The sequence below is a fragment of the Loxodonta africana genome, chromosome 11 (assembly GCF_030014295.1).
Source record: "Loxodonta africana isolate mLoxAfr1 chromosome 11, mLoxAfr1.hap2, whole genome shotgun sequence".
NCBI lineage: Eukaryota > Metazoa > Chordata > Mammalia > Proboscidea > Elephantidae > Loxodonta > Loxodonta africana.
Genome location: NC_087352.1, coordinates 61308682 through 61333558, shown reverse-complemented (window position 1 = coordinate 61333558; position 24877 = coordinate 61308682). Strand labels below are relative to the sequence as shown.

The 24877-nt window shown below is 40.1% G+C and overlaps 1 protein-coding gene across 6 annotated transcripts in view; it reads right to left on the bottom strand.

Annotated features, from left to right (window-relative positions):
- Window positions 1–24877, bottom strand: part of EPG5 (ectopic P-granules 5 autophagy tethering factor) — a 114183-nt gene that overhangs the window by 40211 nt on the left and 49095 nt on the right. For all 6 annotated transcript variants that reach the window (XM_064294577.1, XM_064294578.1, XM_064294575.1 and 3 more), the window contains 8 exons: window positions 24717–24827; window positions 20861–20983; window positions 19765–19931; window positions 18269–18490; window positions 16310–16433; window positions 11677–11821; window positions 7602–7773; window positions 6069–6231 (listed from right to left, as the gene is read on the bottom strand). In XM_064294577.1, coding sequence (XP_064150647.1) covers window positions 6069–6231; window positions 7602–7773; window positions 11677–11821; window positions 16310–16433; window positions 18269–18490; window positions 19765–19931; window positions 20861–20983; window positions 24717–24827 — 1227 coding nt within the window. The remainder of the gene's footprint in view (window positions 1–6068; window positions 6232–7601; window positions 7774–11676; window positions 11822–16309; window positions 16434–18268; window positions 18491–19764; window positions 19932–20860; window positions 20984–24716; window positions 24828–24877) is intronic.

Sequence of the window (24877 nt, the reverse complement as noted above, 5' to 3'; positions counted from 1 at the left end):
GATTTTTCACATGGTAATAAATCAATCCTGGGTCCAGCAAACGTGCCCCACAATACCGAAGTACAACAAAAGGGACCCTATTATAAATCACCCTATTTCCTCAGGGAATATCACTGAATCATTAGAAACTTATTTTAGGAAGGGAAACGACAGAAGAACCACGTCTCACTTCCCATAAAATATATTTGGTTTTTGTATGCCCCAAACAAGCAACACATAGTTCAAACATTTGCAGATAACTGGAAATTTCCAGGACTTCCCTTTCCAGAAAAATTCTATTAGGCAATAAAATACTTTCATCATACAATCTGAAAACTACAACTGTGCCATTAAAAATTGTGATTAAAGTATAAAATCACTTCCCATGAAGTTGATTTTTTTTAAATTAGTGTTCTAACCCACAGTGCTCAACCAAGAGCATGGATTCTCTAATCCCTGGATAAAAGGGTAATCCTAGTGCACAAACTCAGAGAGAAAATGGTATACATGTTACTTTAAGGGAAACCTCATCATTGTGATCAGCTGACTTAGAACCACGCTGCTAATCTTCAGATACTGGAGCTGAAGTAGCTAAAGCAAAATGGCAGGCAATGTTGAATGGGAAAAGCCTAGGTCTTGAATTTAGATGGACACAGGTTCGAAGTCTGACTGAACCACTTACTAGCTGTGTGACCTTGGCAAGTTTCCCAGCCTTTCTGAACCTCAGTTTCTTCACCCTTATTCTGTAATGATAAAGTGAAATGGTGTATGCAGTACCACCATCCTTACTAAGATTAAATGCCTGGAAGACAGCAGTATTAGAGTAAAATGGATAGTTGAGCACTGTGGAGTATTTAAGTTGAGATTTTCTTTGGAAATCATTAAGCTGTTTAAAGTAGAAAAGGGTAAGCACAAAGAGGAGCCCTGGTGTCACACTGGTTAAGAGATACAGCTGTTAACCAAAAGGTCAGCAGTTCACATCTACAACCTGCTCCCTGGAAGCCCTATAGACCAGTTCTACTCTGTCCTACAGGGTCGCTATGAGTCAGAATCAACTCAACAGTAATGATTTTTTTTTTTTTTTTTTTTAAAGCACAATGACTAATGATTTCTAGTAGGAAAAAAGTTACAATTTTCATGTCTCTCACAAAGTTCCTGAAAATTGTTAAAATCAGGCAGCTTACCTCTCAAGAGTATAAATCTATAGTTGTCCATTCCTTCAAACACATCTATTATATGGTACTGTGAGGGACTGATGACATAAACAGGAATAAGGTAAGGTCCCTGACCTCATATAACTCAAAAACTAGTAACATCGATAGATGTAATCACAACAGAAAATGAGTTGTAGCACAACCAATGAGTGGTATGCTACTGGCGTTCATTCAATTATTAAAGGGCACCTATTGTATGTCAGGGGAAACTCTGATGGTGTAGTGGTTAAGTGCTACAGCTGCTAACCAAAAGGTCAGCCGTTCAAATCCACCAGGCACTCCTTGGAAACTCTATGGGGCAGTTCTACTCTGTCCTCTAGGGTTGCTACGAGTCGGAATCGACTCAACGGCAGTGGGTTTGGTTTTGGTTTACTATATGTCAGGAAGTATCTGGATATACAAGTATACAGATAAATAAGGATGGCAGCAGTATTCCCAAGGAGCTCACAGTCTGGCAGGAAAAAAAACAGCAAGTGACTACAACAGCACTTATACATAAGGGAATATCTCAACCTGACTGGTGGAGTGAGGAGAGACCTCAAGAAGAGGTATCACTCTTAACCAAGCATTGAAGGATGAACTGAGCTCAGAAATGGGTGAGGGGTGAACAAGAAACAGGATACATATACAGCTGAAGGTAAGACTGTACAAGCTGTGTTTGGAGAAAGAAAAAAGTCTGAAGTGTATAGAAAATAGAACATTTGGGGAGTGCGAGTGGGGGTAAAGAATGATGCTAGAAAAAGATCAACAACAGATTATGAAGGACCCTAAAAAGTCATATTCCTTTTAGATACTGGGGAGAGAATTTTGGTTTTAGGGGTAGTTCAGAGACGAAGTGATATGGCCTACTGTGAGACAATAACAATGGAAACAAAAAGAAAGGAATGAATTTAAAGCCATTTCAAAGGCAGAACCAAGATGACCTGGAAAGCCATGAGACAAGAAGTATGGAGGTGGGGCGGGGTATGTGGAAAAGATGACACTGATGCCTAGGTCTCCAGTTTGGGAGATGGGATAGATGAGAACTGCAGAAGGAACAGGTGTGGAGGATAAGAAGAAATTAGTGGGAGACCTATGGAGTTTATTATAGAACATCCTAGTAGAATGAAGCTATGAATTTTCCAGAAAAAAAGTTTTACATACACTTTCAGGGGCTTCACTGACCCCATGAATACCATTCACAGACCCCAGGTGAAGAGCTCCAGCACAGATGGTAGGTGAAAGCTGACTATGTCACAATGAAGAAGGGAGTCAAGAGTTACCACCACGCACTGAGTAGAGGAAGAGAAACCCTGGAAGGAAACTGAGAAATGGTTAGAGATGCATGGGGACTAGACGAGATCTCAGGAAGTTCAGCATCGCTAAATGATAAAAAGATACTAATAAGCAGGATCAAAACTACTAGATATGGCCCTGAGGTGGTCACTGGACACATGTACACAGAGAGGCTACCATTTTATGTGTAAGTATACCACAACTCACCTTTTGCAGGACATTCTCTGTGGTATTTCCCCAGTAACAGTTTCATGATAAGCCGCAAACACTCAGAAACCACCCTCTTTACCCCCCTGACAAACACCTTTCTTCCCAAAACTAAAGTTATCCAAAACCAAAGTCATCTATTTATGATGGCTTCAGATTCAAGTACAATCTTTGGCCAAAAATCTGAGTAAAACTGACTGACTTGCATAGATAATGCCCAAACTTCACAGCAGCTAGTTTCAACTTCCCTTTACCTTGCTCTAAGCTATTGAATAGCCAAAAACTAACTTCATATTCAATTCCTAGAAGGATCAAACAGCACTAAAGGAGGCCTGGTGGCACAATGGTTAAATACTTGTGTGCTAACTGAAAAGTTGATGGTTTGAACCCACCAGCAGCTCCACAGGAGAAAAGACCTGGCAATCTGCTCCATAAAGATTATAGCTAGGAAATCCCATGGGGCACTTCTACTCTGTCACATAGGGTTGCTATAATCAGAACTGACCTGACAGCATACAACATGTAGCCTTCCAGGGAAATTCTACTTAAGTCACAGACTACAGGAGCTGCTCACTGTCTTTACATTTTTAATTCCCCTGGCACATCTACATAATCAGGCAGAATAATGGCTGTAGTGGATACTGCTGTTGACACTGATGCTTCTAGGAGCCATCGGCAGGGGTTCTCAAGCTGCAGGATCTTCCCAAGCGGAAGTAGAAGCCAGGGCACTGGGCAGGCAAGTGAGGCCAGCAGAAAATTAAAAACTGTTTTAAGAAAACTTGGATATTTCTAATGAGTAGCAGTTAAAGCCACAAAACACAGCTAGTATTCAAATTCTTTAGGCTTCTATAAAAAAGCTTCTCCTTTTTCTTCCTCTGTTCCTTCTTATGTTTTTATTTCTCTTCTTTCTTCAGGCAATATTAGCATCTACCAATTTTTCTTCTGAGAAAAGAAAGCACAAATATTTTGCTTGCCCGTAACAACAAAATCTAAGCCATATTCACCACAGTCCTTATCTTAAAACATCTTTTCACTCTCCCTCCAATTAAAATGAGTTTGAAGGTATTTTAGGAAAACTAGACCTTTTTATTTCAAAATTAATAAAGCAAAAAATTATAGGACAAATTTCAATTCAACAGTTCAAATACTTAAGATTCCTTTTTCTGAAAAAGAAAAGAGACAAGTCACTGGCAGGCTTGTAGCTAAAGTACCCTGGTCTGCGTGGTGGTATTTTCCACTGCCAGGTCCTGAGAGTTAACAGAAGACCTGTTCTTTGACTAGGGTGGCAAATATTTACAACTCTTCACAGAGCAAGCTAGCAGCCAGAATTGGAAAAACATTTCTTTGTATGTATCTCACCAGTCACTTATAAAAATGCATCTTAGGAGAATTCCCTTCTTTACATAGAGTTAACAATCTGGCAAAGATACGTAGTTTCAAAATATGGAAAAATACTGTTGTTTGTAAAAACACAGATTGGTAATAAGACATTCCTTTTTTATTAGGACCAGATACATTTTCAGCTTTTTTTTTGCCACCAACTTGAACTCAATCTTAAGCTGGCAAACTATTTTTCCAGCTTTATTACTTTATAAGACATTCCTTCTCTATTATGACTGGATACATTTTCAGCTTTTTTGCCACCAACTTGAACTTCACCTTAAGTTGGCAAAATATTCTTCTAGCTTTATTACTTTAGCAAGCGGTCTTTCTTAAAAAACCTCTACCCTGATCTTACTAAAGCATTAGTAAGTGGGGGAAGAAATACCAATAAGGAAATAAACTTCATAAAGCACCTTGCCAAAGATATTTTCTCAATGTTTAAGAGTCTGCCATGTTTCCAGTAAAATGCAGGAAAATAAGATGGATTCATCTTGACTTCCAGGTCAACTCCTTAAGTGGAAAATACATACAACTTTAGATACATACAACTATGTTGGAAAAATCAGAGATAAATGTTGAAGTTAATTAAAAAGATAAGAAGTATAAAAGATTATTTCAGAGAAGAAATTTAGAGAAAACAGTCTCCCGAGAAGACTGATGAATGCATTAGAACAGGTAAAATGTGAATTAGCAAAAAAATAAGGCAAACACTTGAAAGACAAGCAGGAGTCAGTAAAATAAAGTCCCCTCAATTTCAAAAATGGAGCCCTGGCAGTGTAGTGGTTCAGAGCTCGGCTGCTAACCAAATGGTCTGCAGTTCAAATCCACCAGGTGCTCCTTAGAAACCCTATGGGGCAGTTCTACTCTGTCCTACAAGGTTGCTATGAGTCGGAATTGACTCGACAGCACCTAACAACAACAACAATTTCAAAAAGAGAACAAAAAAGAAGAGCCCTTTCTGTGAGCGTAGTCAGACAACAGATAGTGCTCATCTCCAAGCAGTTCCTTCCCTACTCAGCGAACACTGAGCTCACTGGAGAAAGAGGAAAGTGCTGTGATAAAGGAGCACAAGCTCTGGGGCCAGCCTGCCTGGGCTTCACCTGGATCCGCCACTCACTGGCCACGTTACCTTGGGTTTATAACTTAACCTCTCCATGCTTCTATTTATTTCCTCATCTGGAAAATGAAGACAATGATAACACCCACCTCATAAGGCTGTTGTGACAATAAAATAACTTATAGAAGTGTTTAGACAGTGCCTGGCATATAATAAGTGCTATGAAGTGTTAGCTAAAGCTAGGCTTCCATCCTGAAGTCCTCATGAGACCGCGCTTCCTACTCTTGCCTATATTTCCAGCTCAAGAAGGTCTCTCTGAGAAGCGGATGAATTTTTAAGTATATTGTTGCACATCCCTCCTTTTGTCTCTTGGCAAGCTATACCCAACTGATTCTGCATTCCACATGTCCTTCACATGTTCATCTTCAGCAGCTCCCCACTGTAATCGTCCCATGTAATCGTCCACACCAACCTTTGCAACAGCATTCCTGAAAACAATTTTAAATAGACTGGTCTACTCACTAACCCCTAGATGACATCATGACGACTCCATCCCCACATTCCTTCTAACTGAATCCAAACTACCATCACCCAACTCTTGGAAGGATCAGTTTAAGTGTCTCTAAGAATCTTCTCAATGATTCTGCTTTTCTTTGTATTCCTATTTGACTACCTGTCTGTAGGGCTTATCTGGCCCTTATGGAAACACATGATTCTCTGTGTCTTCATTCTCCTAAAAAAATATCAAATATTTTGAAACATGGATCATGTTCTATAGTTCTCTCAATCTTTCTCAATGATATGCCAATATTAGAGAACTGCTCCCATAAAGATTATAGCCTAGAAAACCCTATGAGGCAGTTCTACTCTGTCACATGGGGTTGCTATGACTCAAAGCTGACTTGACTGCACACAACAACAATAACAACATGAAGAAATTCACACAAGCTTACTTGAACTGTTATAACTGCTGCTCCTTGGCACTTCTTACCACTACTGCCTCTACACTCCACATGTAGTGTGATCTGTTCTTCTCGATTAACATACTGCTTGGGCATTGTGTCCAACAGCTCACTATCCAGGGCAACCTGCTGAGATTCTCGAAGAGCTGCAGCTCTGAAAAACATCATCAGGAAGTAAAAGACTTGGGACAGGTTATATGATAAGTGATAAAGGCTTCCAGTTACCTAGTTATCCTCTACCTGTATTATAGTACAGCAAGACACGAGGATCCCAAAGCAACAAAGGACCAAAGATGTGTGTCCTAAGACTCACTCAAATCCTCCCCCTGTCAGTCAGGCTAAGAAAGGAAGAAAAAGTCTCATAGAAACGTGGCACAACTTTTGAGCCACAGATGATGATCCATTAAAAATCTGAGTTATATCAATGATATTTTTTAAATGGACCCTTAAATATAGAAGAAATGATCATTCATCCAAATTTAAACACCCTAAAGGGGTGCCTTGCTTGTAAGTGCCAGTGACTTCTTAGGTATTAGCAGCACAAACTGGTATGTCAATGATGAAGAAAGCTAATTCTGTACATGGTGTCAATACTATTCTAATTGTATTTATTACGTTCATGTGCTCGTGTGTGTACACAACACACACACACACAATAAATGCCTGAACCAAAAACAGCCAAGAAAGAAAAGGCCAATAAGAGACTGATATACATGGGATTTGCAAGATAAAGCCTCACTCATTTACTGTTAATAACGCAGGCTCCACATACTCTCCTCCTCACAATATCGTAAGTTAGAATCAAAACCTTCAACAGCTGATGTGATCTTAAAACACTTTGTTCAAGTGTGTATGTCAATTTTGAAAAGAATATGGCTTTAAAAAGATATCTCATTATTAATTTTTTTTAAATCATACGCTGAAGTAACTTTTTGGGTATATTAAACCCAAAAAAAACCCAAACCCACTGCCATCAAGTCAATTCCGACTTATAGTACAGCGACCCTATAGGACAGAGTAGAACTGCCCCATAGAGTTTCCAAGGAGCGCCTGGCAGATTTGAACTGCCAACCTCTTGGTTAGCAGCTGTAGCACTTAACCACTACGCCACCAGGGTTTCCTTGGATATATTAGGTTATATAAAATATAGTTTAGAAATTAAAAAGAAAAGATAATATGGCTTTAGAGAGCAAAGCTGTGACCAAAAACAGTAAATCTCATTTTGTATGCTTTTAACATCATCTTTCCATCAGTAGGTTTCGTCAGGGGAAGCACGAGAAAAAATCAGTTGGCACTGATGACACACAGAAATGTCACCCCAGGAAACACGTAAAACTTATAGCCCATAAGAACACCACATTATTTCTATGTGAAAGTAAAACACTTGTCACAACTCGGTTAAACAAGTGTCTGGGCCAGTGTGGTCAAATTATCCTAATGAGGAAGCCATTCTAGGTACTAAATCATCGAAGCTGTCAAAGCAACAAGCATGAAGGCATGATCTTTGAGGCCTCCTGGTCTTACCTGGCCTGCTGTTGCAGCAGGTTCAGGTCCGTACGCACAAGCTGGGTGGCATCCTTCTGACTCAGTAGCGTGGCTGAGGAAATCACCGGGACGGGAGGTCTCATTGGGTGCAGAGCAAGGGAAGGATGGGGAAGCTCATGTTTTCGCAAGTTACCTAAAACCCTTTCTTTAGCTGAAAGAAAAGAGAAGTCATACTTATTGAGTAATGGGCACTAATGGGTATTAATGTTCTAATGGGTACAAAGCCCTGGCCTGTTGCTTTCATAAAGAACGCTGGAGAGCTACAGAATAGTTACTTAAACTACAAGAGGCCTAAACAAACAAAATCATTATCTTCCATTACTTAGAAGTTTTTAGGGCATACCCACAAAGCTAAATAATTTCCCATTGGGAGCTAGGAGCATGGTAACACGTGGTATAATTAAACAGATCCCTACTCTCAAAACGTTTACAGTTGAAAGATGGTTAAAGAGCTAAAGCTCATGATCTTGAATTACTACACTAGATTGCTTTGCATGACATGCTAAGAAGTTTAGCATCGATATTGGTATAAAGGAGATGCAGTGAGCTCTAAGCAAGCTTGAAAAAGATGGCGGCTATCATCTGGATGATGGATTGGGAGAAAGAGGTCTGAGGGAAGGTAGGTAGCCCAGTTAAGAGATTAATACAGTTATTCAGACATACTTCACAGGAATGAAAGGAATGGGCATTATGGAACAAAGCTGAGTGAAAAATAAAACACAGGAGGACTGGGAGTAGTACAGTTAAAATGAATGAAAACACAGGTATAAACTCCTACAGCACTTGAACTTACGCAATCATACAGTAATTCATTCACTCAACAAATGACTTATGGAGTTCAAATAAGACATAGAGCATCACAGCAACACAGATGCAGACCACAGAACTTTGCACTAGATTTGCACAAGGGCTCATACTGGTCAACCCAATTAAAATGTTATATATCTCTATACCTTGTACAGAGCTGAACACACAGTAGATGTCCAATAAATTCCTATTTTCCCTCCCTCTCCTCACCACACTACACACATATCACCCAGCAGGTGGAAACTGAAGAAAACTGCAGCTATATCTCCAATTCTTTTCAATAGTGGGATAGCAGAGGGAGAGGTCAAGGGCATTCCAAGTCAGCAGGTCAACAAGCGCTTAAGGGACTCCTCTGAATTTCCAATTTCATTCCAGAGGTAGCATTCAATTTCCTATTCTTGTTGAGAAAAATTAGAGAAAATTTAAGAGTCATGACTTTACTTGGCATAAGAAGACCTGCATTGTTTATACCCCAAACAGATGGAACTAAACATTCCAAACAGGTCAAGCACAGCACTGCGCCTCACAGCTGGTGTTTTTCCACTAGCAGTACCATACTTCGCACAAGATGCAACAAGGCTGAAGAGCCCTCCCTGGGATGTGACTACTGTGTATGTTAATGCTTCTTTCAAGTAGCATGTAGGCCACAACACTGAAGGAAAACTGAGGTCTCTTTATCAAGCCCAATATAAAAATCAAGAATAATGTTTTAAATACAAAATAAAAGATAGAAATTTAGATTCAGAGCATATTTACCTGTAATCACCACTCTGGACCACAACTGACCCTAAAATTATGAAGCCCAACAAAGCAAATTTAATTCAACAAAAAGAACCTGGGTCACAAGTGTGCAATACTTGTGAAGTACTGGTTAAATTTTCCCTACGACCACAACCACAAGTTCAGTTGTTTCAGGTAATCGTTACCTAGCCTGCTATCATCTGAAAAAATTTGAAACTTATTATTCAAAAATATAGGTCTTAATTTCGTTTAGAATTGCAACCTGTGTTATCACCAAAAACAAGAGTAGGAAGGATAATAACCTGGTTAAAAGCAGGGTCTCCAGAGGCAGACAGCTCTGCCACCTACCAGTTGTGCGACTTGGTTGAGTTAACTAGCTACCTTACATCTCAACTCCTTCTCTACTCCTCATTATTCCCATTATCTAATGGAATAACTTTCATAGGGTGACTGTGAGAACTCAGTTAATGCCTATAAAGTGCTGGGACAATGCCCAGAATAAGCTGAGGGCTTAATAAATCACTAGCCTAACTCCGGAGAAAATAATTACCCTACTAGGGCAGTGTTAGGGCAACGTGAAAGCACTGCAGAGAGAAGACATGGGCAGAGGAGCATTCAACAGTTTCGAGATCTATCAACACATTTCTTCTTCTCATTTAACAAACTTTCAGAAATAGAAAATGAGAATCTATGTGGTTTGTGGGCAACTTTTATTTCCCTCTTTATACTTTCCTATATTGTTAAATTTTTTTTCAATGAGCACATACAGCTTTCATAATCAGAAAAAAAAAAATTATTTCAAGGAAAAAAAGAGAAAAGAGAGGTGTTGGAGGGAGACATCTGAGAGCAGACTGCTGCACCTTTATTTTACGGATGACTGAACTGAAGCCCAGAAAGGTTCTTATTTTCCTCTGATCACATAGCTATCTCACTGGCTAGTGGCAGAGGTAGAACAAGAAGGTATTTTTACCTTTCCCTGAATCTCTTTAGTGCTCTATTGCACTACATAATTCAATATTTGGTCAACAATTATGTATTTACAGTTTCATGATGTGTTCTGCATTTTTAAAATATATTCAGTAATTAATATTAAAAGATTATCCTGAATATTATTTTCTATTATTTTTTTGTTCAAAAGTACATCAGCAACTTTGCAGGCTAAATGGACTTTTATAGCCTAGTATACAAAACTAAGGGATAGTTTGTAACACTGCTTCTCTAGAAAAATGCACTGTGAGAAACAACCAATTTAGAAACTCTGGGAATGTGATCCATTTGTATGGTAAGAGTTCCAGGTACAGCGAATACAAGTTTATAAAAGAAAAAAGATAGACTTATGAATTTTAAAACTGGAAATCCAAAATATGCATTTTACACATAGTTCATAAGTCAATTAAAATGTCTCTTTAAAAAATTAACCTTGGGAGAGGGGGTTAGAAGCTGGAGAAATGGACATGAAAAGTGAGAGTGGAGGGAGAGAGCGGGCTGTCTCATTAGGGGGAGAGTAATTGGGAGTATGTAGCAAGGTGTATATAAGTTTTTATGTGAGAGACTGACTTGATTTGTAAACTTTCACTTAAAGCACAATAAAAATTACTAAAAAAAAAAAAAATTAACCTTGGGAACCCAAGGTCAAGAAGGCAAAGCGCTGACATATCGTGGGATTGTTAACCAATGACATAAAACAGTATGTGTACTATTTAATGAGAAGCTAGTTTGTTCTCTAAACCTTAATTAAAAAAAAAAAAACTAATAGCTTATAGAAAAAAAAGTATATAAGAGAGGAATTGATGTTACTACTCAATTCTTTGTAGCTAGCACATCAGAAGTTGTGCTCCAAATAAGACTTTTAACTGTATATGGGTGACAATTCAGTACTCAATAACAAATACATACTCTGTGTCAGTTTTTGTTAACACATAAATTTTCAACATAACAGAAAAAAATTAACCATGAAAAACAACGAGATAAATAAAATTAGAAAATAAAGATAAACCATGAACATACTTGGCGACTTTCTTTTCAGCTAGGTACAGCCATGTGCCTCAGTTTGGGACAAAGAGATGTAATAAGAAAGTCTTTGAGGGCCTTCTTAAAAGAGTCCTTAAAAGGAGGAGACTCCCTTGCCTGCTGACTGGAACGCAGCGTGTCGGCTTCAGCTTAGGCAGCCATCTTGGATGGTAAGTGGATGCCTCGTGTGATAATAGTGGCGCAGCAAGATAGGAGGAGCAGGGGTCCTTAAAGCTTGAAGGGGTCATGAATCTACCCTATTACCCTGAACTGCCTGCCTCCAGACTTACTTTATGTGAGAAAAAACAAATTCCTGTTTCTTTAAGCCATTATGTTTTGGAGTTTTCTCTCTCTCAGCCTAACCTATGTGATAGGCTAACAATGAATTCCTAAAAAAGCAATCCTCGCTGAAGGATAGATCGTATAAACCTTAACCCTCGGCGGCTCTGATTCAATCATTTACTCACTCAAGGGGGCGGATGCTCACATGACTCACCCAACAAAGGATCGGTGAAGTCCAGCTGCACTGACAAACTGCAGGGCGGGGAATGGGACTCAAGCTTGGTCTGGGTCCACAGACCAACAGCTTCCTGAAACTCGTGATGAATGCGCTCCATGTTCAAATACTCCATCCACAGATCCTAGAATGGAACCACAGTACTTTTAACTTTGACAGATGAATCCTATAAAGCTACACATTTAACTACAAAGTGATCAGCAAGTTTCAGCACGACATGGTTCACGCCAATCTCTCCAACATTAGAATAAATCGCATTTAAAATGGCCACCTGGCAGCAGTCTCAAAACTTTTTTCATTGTGCACCACAATCAGAAAAAATAATTTTAAGAGCCCCACTATATGTACATTTATAAATTACATACATACACTACTGAGCTAAGAAATTATGTGCATTTTAAGACACAGGTAAAAAACAGAAATGTTTAAAAGGGTGAGATAAAAAATAAATATGCTGGAAATAATTGAACCTGGACTGGATCAAGCTTCTAGATCCAAATACCAAGTTACAGGAAATACAGAGAATAGAAAAACATGCTAAACTACATCTTGAAGATGCAATCAGCAAAAATCCAGAATATGGGGAAACTCTATAGACAAACTACCCAGTTTCTTCAACAAATAAATTTTAAGCAGGGAAGGGGTGAGAGGAAGACTTAGGGATTCAATAGACATATCAACCAATCAAAAAATGTGGTTCCTGATGGAAACAAACTGTAAAAATAAATAAAAGCTTTTATGACATTTATGTGACAAATGCAAATTTGAACACTGACTAGATATTTGTTTTTGTGGGATTTTTTTAGTAATATTTTATTGTTTTCGATGCAAGTTTACACAGATATTAGGTTCCCATTTAACAATTTCTACACAAATTATCCAGAGCCCTGGTGGTACAGTGGTTAAGAGCTCAGCTGCTAATCAAAAGGTTGGCAGTTCGAATCCACCAGTTGCTCCTTGGAAACCCTATGTGGCAGTTCTACTCTGTTCCATAAGGTCGCTCTGAGTCGGAATCAACTCGATGGCAACAGGTTTAACGGATGTACACAAATTATCCAGTGATAAATATTTGTTATTAAGAAATAACTATTAATAGTTTTCAGATGTAAATGTTATTGGTCTTTTTTAGTACTTATCTTGGGTTGGAATCAACTTGATGGCAACAGATTTGGGGTTTTTTTGGGCATCTTTAAAAAATACATACTGAAATTTTTATGTATGAAATGGTATGCTCTCTGTAATTAGCTCCAAAATGAGATGGTTAGAGGAGTGGATGAGATATAGATGAAACTAAGCACATAGTACATGGGGGGATAAAGAAGGGAGAAAGGGAGAGTATGTCCATTATACTATTCTACTTTTCTGTATGATTGAGTTTTCATAATAAAAATTTAAATAAATAAGTAAATAAAAAAAATACAAGTTGTACTGTTTACTGTCTACACTCCAGAGGGCCGTGTCTAGCATATTCTGAACTATATGTACTTCCTTTTGATGATGGCTATGTGTTAGAATGGTGATCCACCTTTAAAGAAAAAATTTCAAATACCACGGAACACTAAAAACTACTTCAATTAGCAGGTGATCAAATATGGACTATGGTTTTGTGGACCATGATTTTCTTTTTTCTGACTTTAACTGTTCTAAAAGCCAAAGGAGTTCCTCTAAACCTATAAACATTCCCAGGCTCTCAATTAGTACACTGCCATGAAGTCCTAAATCATTATTTCCAAACCAGCCATGGCAAAAGGATTCCAGACTCAGATGAGGAACTCCAAAGTATAATCCTGATCACAAGCCTGAACCCTATATGCCCCAAACTGTTCAATGTGCTGTACCGGATCCTGCTGTGCACACGCTTCTCCTCAAAGTGTGGTTCCTATGTCACCACTTCTGCTCTGTGCTAAACAACTGGTGACAGAGGCTAACAATCAGAGCGAATACTGGGAATTGATGATGGGTAAGTAAGCAGAGATGTCTCAGAAACCACACAAGGAGAGGACAACCCTGAGCTTAAACTACAGATCAAAAATAAGAGTTATGCATCAAATGGCAAGCAAAGACTAACTGTAAAGAAAAAAAAAGCAATTAAATCTGTGGATGCTGGGTGAGCAAGCTAAATCTCAGGAAACCAAGAAAGCTATTACTAGTTTTTTTGTTTTTAAGTGCGGTACAATTTTTAAGAACACTGACCAAGTACGTACTACGTGCAAAGCCTTGGATAAGGCCTGGGACGTGAGGTATAAAAAAGAGATGAGTCTGGAACTGCACTCAGAGGATTTCAGGACACCATGACCTCTTACTTTTCTTATTTCTCTGGCACTATATTCTCAGCCTTATTAGTCTGTGCCTTAAATGGTTTTTCCCAGGGTTTCATCTTCAGTCGTCTTCTTAATCTAAATATTCTACCACTATTAAAGCCCCATCTCCTAGGTGCCCTCATTCCTGAGTTCTAGACCTATATATCTCCTCCTCCCCACTCCTGCCCCCAACTCCTTGACAGAGAGCTCTCCTTGAAGTCTTTCAGGCACTTCTTCATCTAGAAGTCCCTATCTCTGTAAACAGCATCTCTAGCTGCCCAAGCTTGAAATTTGGGAGTCCTTAAGTCCTGGTGGTGCAATGCTTAACAGCCCGGCTGCTAATGAAAAGGTTGGCAGTTTGAATCTACCAGCCACTCCCTGGAAACCCTATGGGACAGTTCTACTCTGTCCTATGGTATCACTATGAGATGGAATCAACTCAACAACAATGGGTTTGATTTTTTGGTTTTGTGTTATCTAATCAATCACAAAATCTTACTGACACTTCCTCAATACATTTTTAATATATCCATTTCATCAGTCACTGCCACTATTTCAATGGCTCTCCAAACAAAAGACTTCAGAATAAAGCCCAAATTCTTTAGAAAGTTATATACGACCCTCAGTAAATGGACCCCTACTTACTTCTCTGGTTTCATCTGCCCCCACAGCTGCTATGCCCCAACCTGCACTTTTCTGAACATGCCATGATCTCTCTCACCTGCTGTCCTTTGCACGTACTGCTCTTCCTGACCATAACATCCCATCACTTCCCACTGCCGTGCCCTTGCTTTCAATTTGACCAACTTCTACTTGTCCTTCTGCTCCAAGATCCCCACTCTAGCCCCAGTCTGAACCAGGGGCTGTTCCCCTATGTTCCCACAGCACCCTGTGTATTCCACTCCCACAGTCTATCACAAGATGGAATAGTTGTTTATTTAGTCCCCCATTTGAAAATAAGATCCTTGAAGGCAGGGACTTTGTCAGATTTCATTTTGTATCCTTGGTATCAAATACCTGGCACCTAGAAGACACTCAATAAACACTCTTGGGGGAAGGAAAGAAAAGAAGGAAAAAGAGAAAACAGAAAGTCAAAGACTGGAGATGAAATATTACCTAAAAGTGAAGTAGGCTTAAGTATCCAAAGGGTTCAAATTAAAGTCTTTCTAGTCTTAAAAAAAAAAGCACACCACCATTGGAGCTGATTCCGATTCACAACGACCCTATAGGACAGAGCAGAACTGCTCCATAGGGTTTCCAATGCTATAATCTTTTGGGAAACAATCTGCCACATCTTTCTCCCATGGAGCAGCTGGTGGGTTCAAACTGACCACCTTTCGGTTAGCAGCCGAGCACCACTGTGCCACCAGGGCTCCTTCTCAAGTCTTAGAGGTTCCTAAATCTCATTCCAATATTGGGGTCAAGGACCAATAGAGTCAAGCCTCTGGGTAAAAGGCACTGAGACAGGAGAGGTATCCTATATGTGCCAGTCCCCCATCCCTGAAAGTGACTACAGAAGTTTAGAGAAAACATAGACATTTTGGCCTTAGAGATCCCAGACATTTTGGGGTTTTAAGGAAAGAGGAGCTCAGGCCATGTAAAGACCAGAATCAAATGGCCCGAGGGGCAGCGGGAACTGTGACACCTGTAAGTTAGACATCTCTGAAGCCAAACAAAGGTGAGCTCCTTATCTTCTCTTTGTAATTATCCTCCTATATAAAGTATGAAACCCATTGCCGTCGAGTTGATTCCAACTCATAGCAGCCTGACAGGACAGAACAGAACTGCCCCATACGGTTTTCAAGGCTATAATCTTTACTGAAGCAGACTTCCACATCTTTCTCCCACAGAGCAGCTAGTGGGTTCGAACAGACAAGCTTTCGGTTAGCAGATGAGTGCTTAATCACTGAATGACTAGGGCTCTTTTATAAAGTATGAGTCCTTACATAAATCCTTACGCTACACTTTTCACGGGAGTAGAGGTGATTGCTTAAAAATGTTCAGTTACTGACAATTTAAAGTAAGAAAGAATACAAAGAGGCAAAGGAAAGCTCTGTTTGTGAGGTGGCAGAAAGTCCCAGAATGAGCTCCATGCTTTAGGGGAGACAATAGTGGGGCCACAGATTCAAAAGGGAATGTCCCTTTAATACAATGACTTATATACTATATACCCACTGACAAAACCCACAGAAACAATGACCATCTGAATAACCACCCATTTCCATATCAATAAATGGTTTCACTAATAGATTATGAATGTGACCAATTCAAATTTGTCAGACATGTTCAAGAAGACAAAGCTGTAATTTTACCTGCTGATTCTGCATCACTTTTGCTAGCCTGTGAATATCATAATGCTTTGGTAAGGAAGGGATATAAGTATCTCCTTTTTGAAAATTCTCATCTTCTAGCCATAATATATATACATTGAAAAGCCTGAAAGACAAAAACATAATTATATAAAACTTTAAAAGATGTGCAGGCAAATGAAGTTTCTTACATGTCCAGGAACTCTGGCTGCCCTGCATAAAAGTAAAGAAAAGCACACAATACAGAAAATGTTTCCAACAACCACCACAATTCCCAGGGAACAATCCAGCAAGGGAGAAAGACGTGTCCCAAATAATTAAAATACCATGCAATAATTGTTAAAGCAAAAAGATATGAAGACAGGACTCTGAGAACTCTATTATTAAAATAGGGTTAAATACAGCATACAGAAAAAATAACTAGAGAAGGTGATTTTAACACAGACCTAGGATCTGAATTGAGAGCTTTTCCTTCCTGAGACAGAGTGAGCCTTAGTGCTTGCAAAAGTTAAAAATAACAGTGAAATAAACACATTTTCTGTCTTTCAGAGAAAATAATGAAAACCATGTTAAATTTATGCACTGGAAGAACCTGATGGCTTTAGGCTCAATGTCAATATCCTGCTCAAGGAATCACAAACAAAACTCCTGGCATGCATGAACCTGTTCCCATTAAGAAGGAATAGAACAAAGCCAGGTTTAAAAAAAAGCAATTTTCCAGCAAAAACTTTTTTAAACATTTAATAGTTTCTTTTGTTTTTATTTTGTTTAGTTTTTACAAAGAACACACTGCATTTAGCTAAGATCACTGGTATTTTAAGCAGTTGTTTGCAGCAACAGGTCCTAGAGAAGTAATCTACAATACACACATTACTGTGTGGGGGACCAGGAGATAGGGCATTGCTTTGTTCGATAAAGTGGAAAACTACCTCCTTCACCTCTGAAGCAGTCTGTAGGGACAGAGACACACACGGGTAACCCTTTGAGGCTCTTAAAGGGACTAAAATGGGTAGCTCTCTTTTAGCTTCTGATTCTGTGGGACAGATGGTCACTTTATGAACACACCAAAGGAAGGAGGATTTAAAAGAGGCAGGAGGGAATATCAAAGGTTTTCTTTGCTGATTAAAAATGCTCAAAGAAAAAGGCTTCCCAGTGGTTAAGTCTGATTAAATATGTTTCCCTTCACCCAAGCCAGATAAAGGCAGAAATCATGTTAGAGGCTGAGAAACCATGTTAGAGGCTAAGAGACAGCCCTCAGGGCTTTGCAGTCAGGCAAGCCTAAAGCCGGTGCTGGATGAAAATCCTGGGCTTCCTCACCAAGACAGTTTGCCTTCAGGGTTAATTATTAAGAACCATTTTTATTCAGTGTTAATTACTAATAACCGTTTTTATCAAATCTTACTTAAAGACTAATATTTGGTTTATTTAGGGATAGTGTAAAAGGGACCCAAACTTACCTCAGAGTTCTTAACCTTTTAGGGGATGCAAATATCATGCCTAATTTTATAAGCAGCTTTGGGAGATTCCTAAGTACCCCATCATCTCCCCAGGGGATCCATGAATCCTCTAGAGGGTCCATGAGCCCTCTTTTAAGGACCTGCCTTGGTCATTTATTTCCTTTACTGAACTATCCTAGAAGGTTTTAAGAGTTTACTTGCTATGATGAATCATTTGGTTTCCTTCTGTTTTACATAAAGAAATAGAAGAGGATATCAGCCCTCTAATTTATGACCTGTCACTCAGACTCCAGCCATTTGACAGAAGTACATCCAAATTACTGATTTCGCTTCTCATGAGGTGCATAAATATTTCAAGATGCAAACCTGTATGAAAGCCATCTTCCATACTCAATCTAACAGGGTTAAGACAGTAATATCTGGCAAATCGTAACACAAATAACAGCTCCAGGACAATACCTGCGCTGAAAACAACAACGTAAAGAAGTTAATAACCATGTGTCACCTCACAAGTTCCGTGTGCAGCTCTGGTGATGTGAGGAAACCAGGGGTGCCCGCCTGGCTCTCACATGGCCCTTCACTGCCCTCTGCTGGAACGCGCAGGGCTTTGCTCGCAGCATGGTGGAAGTCGGCCACCTCAGTCAGGCGCCTCTTCATGTCTTTCAACAAATTCATATGAGCAGGGCTTTGAAAAAACTTTCTTCCAATACAACCATCAATGGGTAACCTTAAAAAATACAAACACAGATCTATAACCTTTCGATACATCATACACTTTCTATATGGCACAAAATGGCAGTAAATTAGTCAGTCACTTTACTGTGGCTGTGTGTAACCGAAAAAAAAAAAGCAAAAAAGCTGAGCCTATTGCCTTCAAGTCGATTCCAACTAATGGAGACCTCAAGCATTACAGAGTACAACTGAGCTCCATAGAGTTTTCTTGACTGTAATCTTTACGGAAGCAGATCACCAGGACTTCCTTCCATGGTGCCACTGAGTGGGTTTGAACCACCAACCTTTCAGTTAGTAGCCAAGGGCAAACCGTTTGCACCACCCAAGAACCAGTGGCTGTGTATAAACCAAAAAAAAACCCATTGCCATTGAGTCGATTCTGACTTATAGCGACCCTATAGCACAGAGTAGTACTACTCCCATAGGGTTTCCACGGTGAAGTCGAACTGCCAATCTTTTGGTTAGCAGACACGCTCTTAACCACTACACCACTAGGGCTCCGTGGCTGTGTATATGCAGCATTAAACTAATGCCTATTATTCCTATCTCCAAGGCTCCCATGAGAGGATCCAACAAGATGATAGGCATGAAACAGTTTAAAAAAAAAAAAAAAGAAAGAATAGCTACACAAAAATCAAGATATTATAAAGAATAGATTAAAGATGATCCCTACTCTTGAAAAGCTTACAATCTGGTAGAAAATTGAAGTGACAAAGAATCAACGTTCATAGTTTCAAAGGAGTAGGTTAAGGAAACGAGGCTGAGCTAGGAACTGAGCTGGGAGCTAGAGAGCACCAGCCGGCTAGTTTCTGGCTGGCTGAAGACCTTCATACCTAGTGGAAATGCTGGACACCCTCAAGCATGGCCCATGGGCTGCCAGACACAGTCTGGTCTTGGTTCATCCCAGCACTACTCAGCACAAGGTCCCCTCACCAGGAGCCCATGACAGTTCTGTGGTTACACAAGCAGCCTCAGTTTGGGGCACTTTCTCTCCCTTTGCGTTCCCTGAGGTCCTGTGCTAAACCCTGCCCAGACCACCTGAGGGTCTAATCAGTTCCAGGGTGTTACCTTCTCCATGCCAGTTAAGGTGGAGAGTAAGGAGGGAGCTGACAGAGAGACCTCACACTCCAAAAAGGAGTTAAACAGAGGAGAGGTGAGACTCCTAACACCCTGTCACCAAACAGTGATTCTAACTCACACTGCACAAGAAACTCAACAGTGCAAAGGCAGGAATGGAGTCACAGAAATTTATAATACTGGGTACCATACCCATATTGAGGTCCTGGGCGGTGAAGATACAGGAGGAAGAACTTCTGCCAAATGAGTGGCAGAAGAGGGTGATCAGAAGGCGTGACCAGAGCCTGGTGGGCCCAACGATAAATCAGCAGCCTCTGGAGGGACGGGATGATGGCGAGCTTCAGCTGGGCCTGGGCTTTCTACAAAAGAAGAGGGCTTTGAGCAACCATGACATGAACACAATGGCAAACACAGTCTGTGCTAAGTGATCCAAATGAAATGCTTGAACGTTTTGTAAAGACAAAAAAAGTCACATAAAACTTCAACCCACTACCTAACACTTCCCTGGTAGCAAGAAATGTGACAGCTTTTTTTCTGTCAAAATATTTCACAATCCCCAGAATTGGAATGGGTTCTAAGAGCCACCCAGTCAAACTTCATTTCCAGTCTTGAAATTCTTTCGCATTTAAAATGCTATAGTGCAAGGCAGTAGAATGACAGGGAAAAAAAAAGAAAAGTAAATTTTACTGTCAAACTTTATCAATCTTTTGAAAATTTAGACTTTCAAAGACCTTTTGAGAATGATAAATTCCTTGGCAGGCTCTCAAACCCAAAAGCAAAGTCTATACCATAAAAAAAAAAAAAAAAAAAATACCATGGGACCCTAAAATAGAAGGTTTTTAAATCTAAAGCCTTATTCCAGTTTTCCTCACACTTTCATAAGACTAAAAGTCAGCTGGGGAGCTTTTAAAAATAAATTCCTGGGTCTCACTCCAGACTCAGAGTCTCAGAAGATGGTCCAAGGATCTGACTTTTAACAGACTCTCCAGGAAATTACGATGCACATGAGACAAGCTGAAACTTGCTTTAAAACGGTGGCAATCACCTTCACACAAGAAGTGTGCACACCCTTCAATTACTAGGCTGTGACTCTCATTGTTAAATGAACCTTGGTAAAGAAGTAGACATTGCAACTGTACAGTTTTAAGTACTGGTTTGGTTATTAGGCTTTCCAAACATTCAAAACAAAAGGAAAGAAATCACAGCAGTTCAAAAGCTACAGATGAATCCATCAGCATCAAAGTATAAGCCACCTTCTACCACTCAAATGCAGAACTGCTATTTGCACCTTCAGAGCTTGGTCAGGGGTAAAAGCAGGGTTTATAACCAATTCCCCTTCGACAACTCTTCGGAGCTGGGAGTCTTCTTCAAAGATGGATTCCATGTTCAGTACAGTCCATGCAAACCAGACCTACAATGACACCACACAGAGGAAGGGGAATGAGCAAATAAACTCAGACTGACAAAACACATCCTAATATTCCACAGATGAAAATCTTCTTATCACAGCTCTCTGTTAACAAATATTTACAGCTTCTAAAGTTAGCACTGGTAAAAACACAAATATTTTATAAGCTATCCTCATTCTTCTCACAGATATACATTTAGATAAAACATATCACTGGAAAACGTTAAATTCCTTTTGAAAGATTACTCTGGTAATAAAAGAAGGATGTTCGTTCACTCAGTATTTACTGGGCAGGTTCTGCACGCAGAAGGGACAGGAAGGGGGATCAGACATGGGCCCTGCCCTTAAGAAGTTTTCCATCTAATAGAGAAGACAAGACTAACATATAAGTAACCAAGATGGGAAGTGAGCAGTGGTGAGTACTGAATCAGAGGTGGGAAAACAGTGCCATGGGAAGCTAGAGGAAGGAGAGCAGAATCCCAATAAGTACAGGTAGTCCCTGACTTACAACAGGGTTCCATTCCAACAACTCATTCATAAGTCAGTTCTGACACGTCAAATACTTTTTTTTTTTTTTTAGTTTGCATTATTATTGCCTTTTATTATCACCAAAAAACCAAACCAAACCTGTTGCCATCAAGTCGATTCCGACTCATAAAGACCCTACAGGACAGAGTAGAAGTGTCCAATAGTTTCCAAGGAGCGCCTGGCGGATTTGAACTGCCAACCTTTTGGTTAGCACTTGTAGCACTTAACCACTATGCCACCTGGGTTTCCTTTTATTATCCATATCTTTATAAATCCGATCTTTGTCTATGGGGGTTGAATCATTACATACAAACTTACAGATATATTTTAATACATAAAAATATACAAATCATAAAGCTTTACTCAGACGATGAAGAAGAACTGGATGACGGTGGCATTTTGTCAGTTGCAGTAATAACTCCACTTCTAGATCATCTGGATTATCCCTGGGAATGGGAGTGGCGTTTCCAGTCAGAAGATCAGTGAGAGTTGTCTATATGGTCCTTTCTTTTCTTCATATAGTTCATGGTAACATCTCACTGCTTCCTATATCTGCCTATCTACTTTAGCAAAGCGATCAGTGTTTGGGTCCGTGTTTTCAAGCAACTGAAGCCCCTCACTTAGTTTAGAAAAAACTTCAGCTAATCTTTCGCTGTAAAATATCTCTCAAAAGAGCCTTTCAACAACTGAAAGATAAGTTCCTCTTCCTCATTATTTCTTCCTTTTTCAGCATTTCTTTCCTCTTCAAAATTGATTAAGTCTTGATCTGTCAATTCCCCTTCTAAATTCAGCATTCTTGCCATATGGACGATTTTTCCGCTGATCTCTTCTATCACGTTATCCTGATGCTTCTTATGGTATGAAATGATGAATAAGATCATGCTACAGGCCCAGGCAGAGAAAGATGTGGCAGTCTGCTTCTGTAAAGATTTATAGCCTTGGAAACCCTATCAGGCAGTTCTACTCTGTCCTATATAGGGGCACTATGAGTCAAAATCTACTCCATAGAAATGGGTAATAGGCCTGGGCTACAGAGAAGTCAGGGTCAGTGTCAGAAATGAAGTTGGAGTATTAACGGCCGTCAGGATTGTGCAGAATTCAATTGCCATATGCCATTAAGTTCAACTTTGTTCAGCTTTCTGTTAATGACTCCCAGCACCAATACTGACATCACTGAAAACCAGGCCATAGCCTGCTATTCGGCAGTGTTTTAAACAGTAAATCATAAAACTGAATACCTGCGAGAGAGTATCTGAGAATCACAACATTGGCAAATTATGCGTTGTAACATTTTATGTAGCAGGACTTCTAACTGGTTTGAACCAGTTCGGTCAGGGCTGGCAAAGCATAACAGCAACAGACTAGAAGTTTTACGATTTGGCAGATACAGCACTGAGAAAAATTATGGGTCAAAGCCCTGGAATGGGAGACTCGGAAGAGGCATAATGAGCCCTTTCAGGAGCCTGATGTGTGAGACTGGATTGTTGGCAGGGCTGTCGAGAGTATCACACATTCAAAGCAGCTCAGCTGGCAGCCATCTTTGAGCAGGGCGCCACCATCTTTGAGTGGGGCACACTGCTTGCAACTGTGCTCAAAATCTAAGGGCAAGAGATTCAGCTGCTATGCAATGTATATGTTGCCCTTGTTCTCTAATAGGGAGAATAAATTTCTAGCAGAGCTTCAACTGGTAATTTTTTCCATTCCGGTTATCTTTCCAGTTCACCGTAACTTTAAAAATTCAGGTCTACAGAAGAACTAGACGGTGCCCGGCTACAACCGATTACTGCCCTGACAGGGAACACAACAGAGAACCCCTGAGGGAGCAGGAGAGCAGTGGGATGCAGACCCCAAATTCTCATAAGACCAGACTTAATGGTCTGACTGAGACTGGAAGGACCCTGCTGGTCACGGCCCCCAGACCTTCTGTTGCCCCAGGACAGGAACCACTCCTGAAGCTAACTCTTCAGACATGGATTGGATTGGACAATGGGTTGGAGAGGGATGCTGGTGAGCAATGAGCTTCTTGGATCAGGTGGACACTTGAGACTATGTTGGCATCTCCTGCCTGGAGGGGAGATGAGAGGGTGGAGGGTGTTAGAAGCTGGCGAAGTGGACACGAAAAGAGAGAGTGGAGGGAGAGAGCGGACTGTCTCATTAGGGGGAGAGTAACTGGGAGTATGTAGTAAGGTGTATATGGGTTTTTGTGTGAGAGACTGACTTGATTTGTAAACTTTCACTTAAAGCACAATAAAAATTATGAGAAAAAAAAAAATTCAGGTCTATTCCAGTGACACTTCCTCAGCCATGACTGAACTGGGCAGAACTGATTCAAGGCCCTAGTGTGTAGTACATATTACTAATGATAAGACATACCAAAAAAAAAGGAGTCATGAGTGCAGTTCATAGTAACTCGAATACATCATAAGTTGAGGACTACCTATGTATCCAATAAGGCTCTATTAGAGACTAGAGGGAGAGTCATGCGTGGTAAGGGAATCAGCCAGGCAAAGGCAAAGAGGAGAAAAGCCAGGGAATTTGGGTCAGCTGGATCACACAAGATATGAGGAAGAGCAGCAGGTAAGACTGTGAAGGCAGGATGAAGGATGTTATTACCTGTTTAAGTAACGAAATGGAGACTTACTAATTCACACAAAGTCAAGAGGTGATAAATAATAATGAAACCAATGCTGCTGCTGATAATGATGACAACAATAATAATAACCAACACTTAGTGAGCCCTTACTATGTGCTAGGTGATGTTCTGAGTGCTTTACATGTAGATGCAAACATTATTCTCATTTGACAACTGAGGATACTAGGAAAGAGAGATAAGTGAGTTCCCCACACCACACAGTTGGCAAATAGCAGAACCTGGATTGAAATCTGGGCCATTTGGCTCCAGGACCCACACTCTTTACCACTCTGCCATCAGGCTCTGTAGTCAAGTAGACCGGAGTCTGATCACAAGCTGTTTAAGCCTAAACAAGCCACTGAACCTCATTAAATCCCAGTTAACACCTCTATAAAACAGGAATGACAATAACACGACTTAGGCAGAGGGCTGTTGTGAGGATTAAATGAAAAGGTGCACTTACACGTGATTAAGTGCTAAATAAATGTTAGTGATTTTAGGCTATTAGGATAACAATACTAAAGTTCACAAAGATAACAAATAGTCCTACCTCCCTCTTCCTAGTGGGTTTCCTACCTGAGTGGGCATGGCCAAGCCCTCCACAAAGGAAGGAGTGATGTTGCCAGCCACAATCCAGCTCACCAAAGAAGACAGCAGACTCCGGTCACAGTGGTAGCCCAAAGCATTCTACACCGGGAAAAGACATGGGACAAAGAGAAAAAAACTTACCAATGATC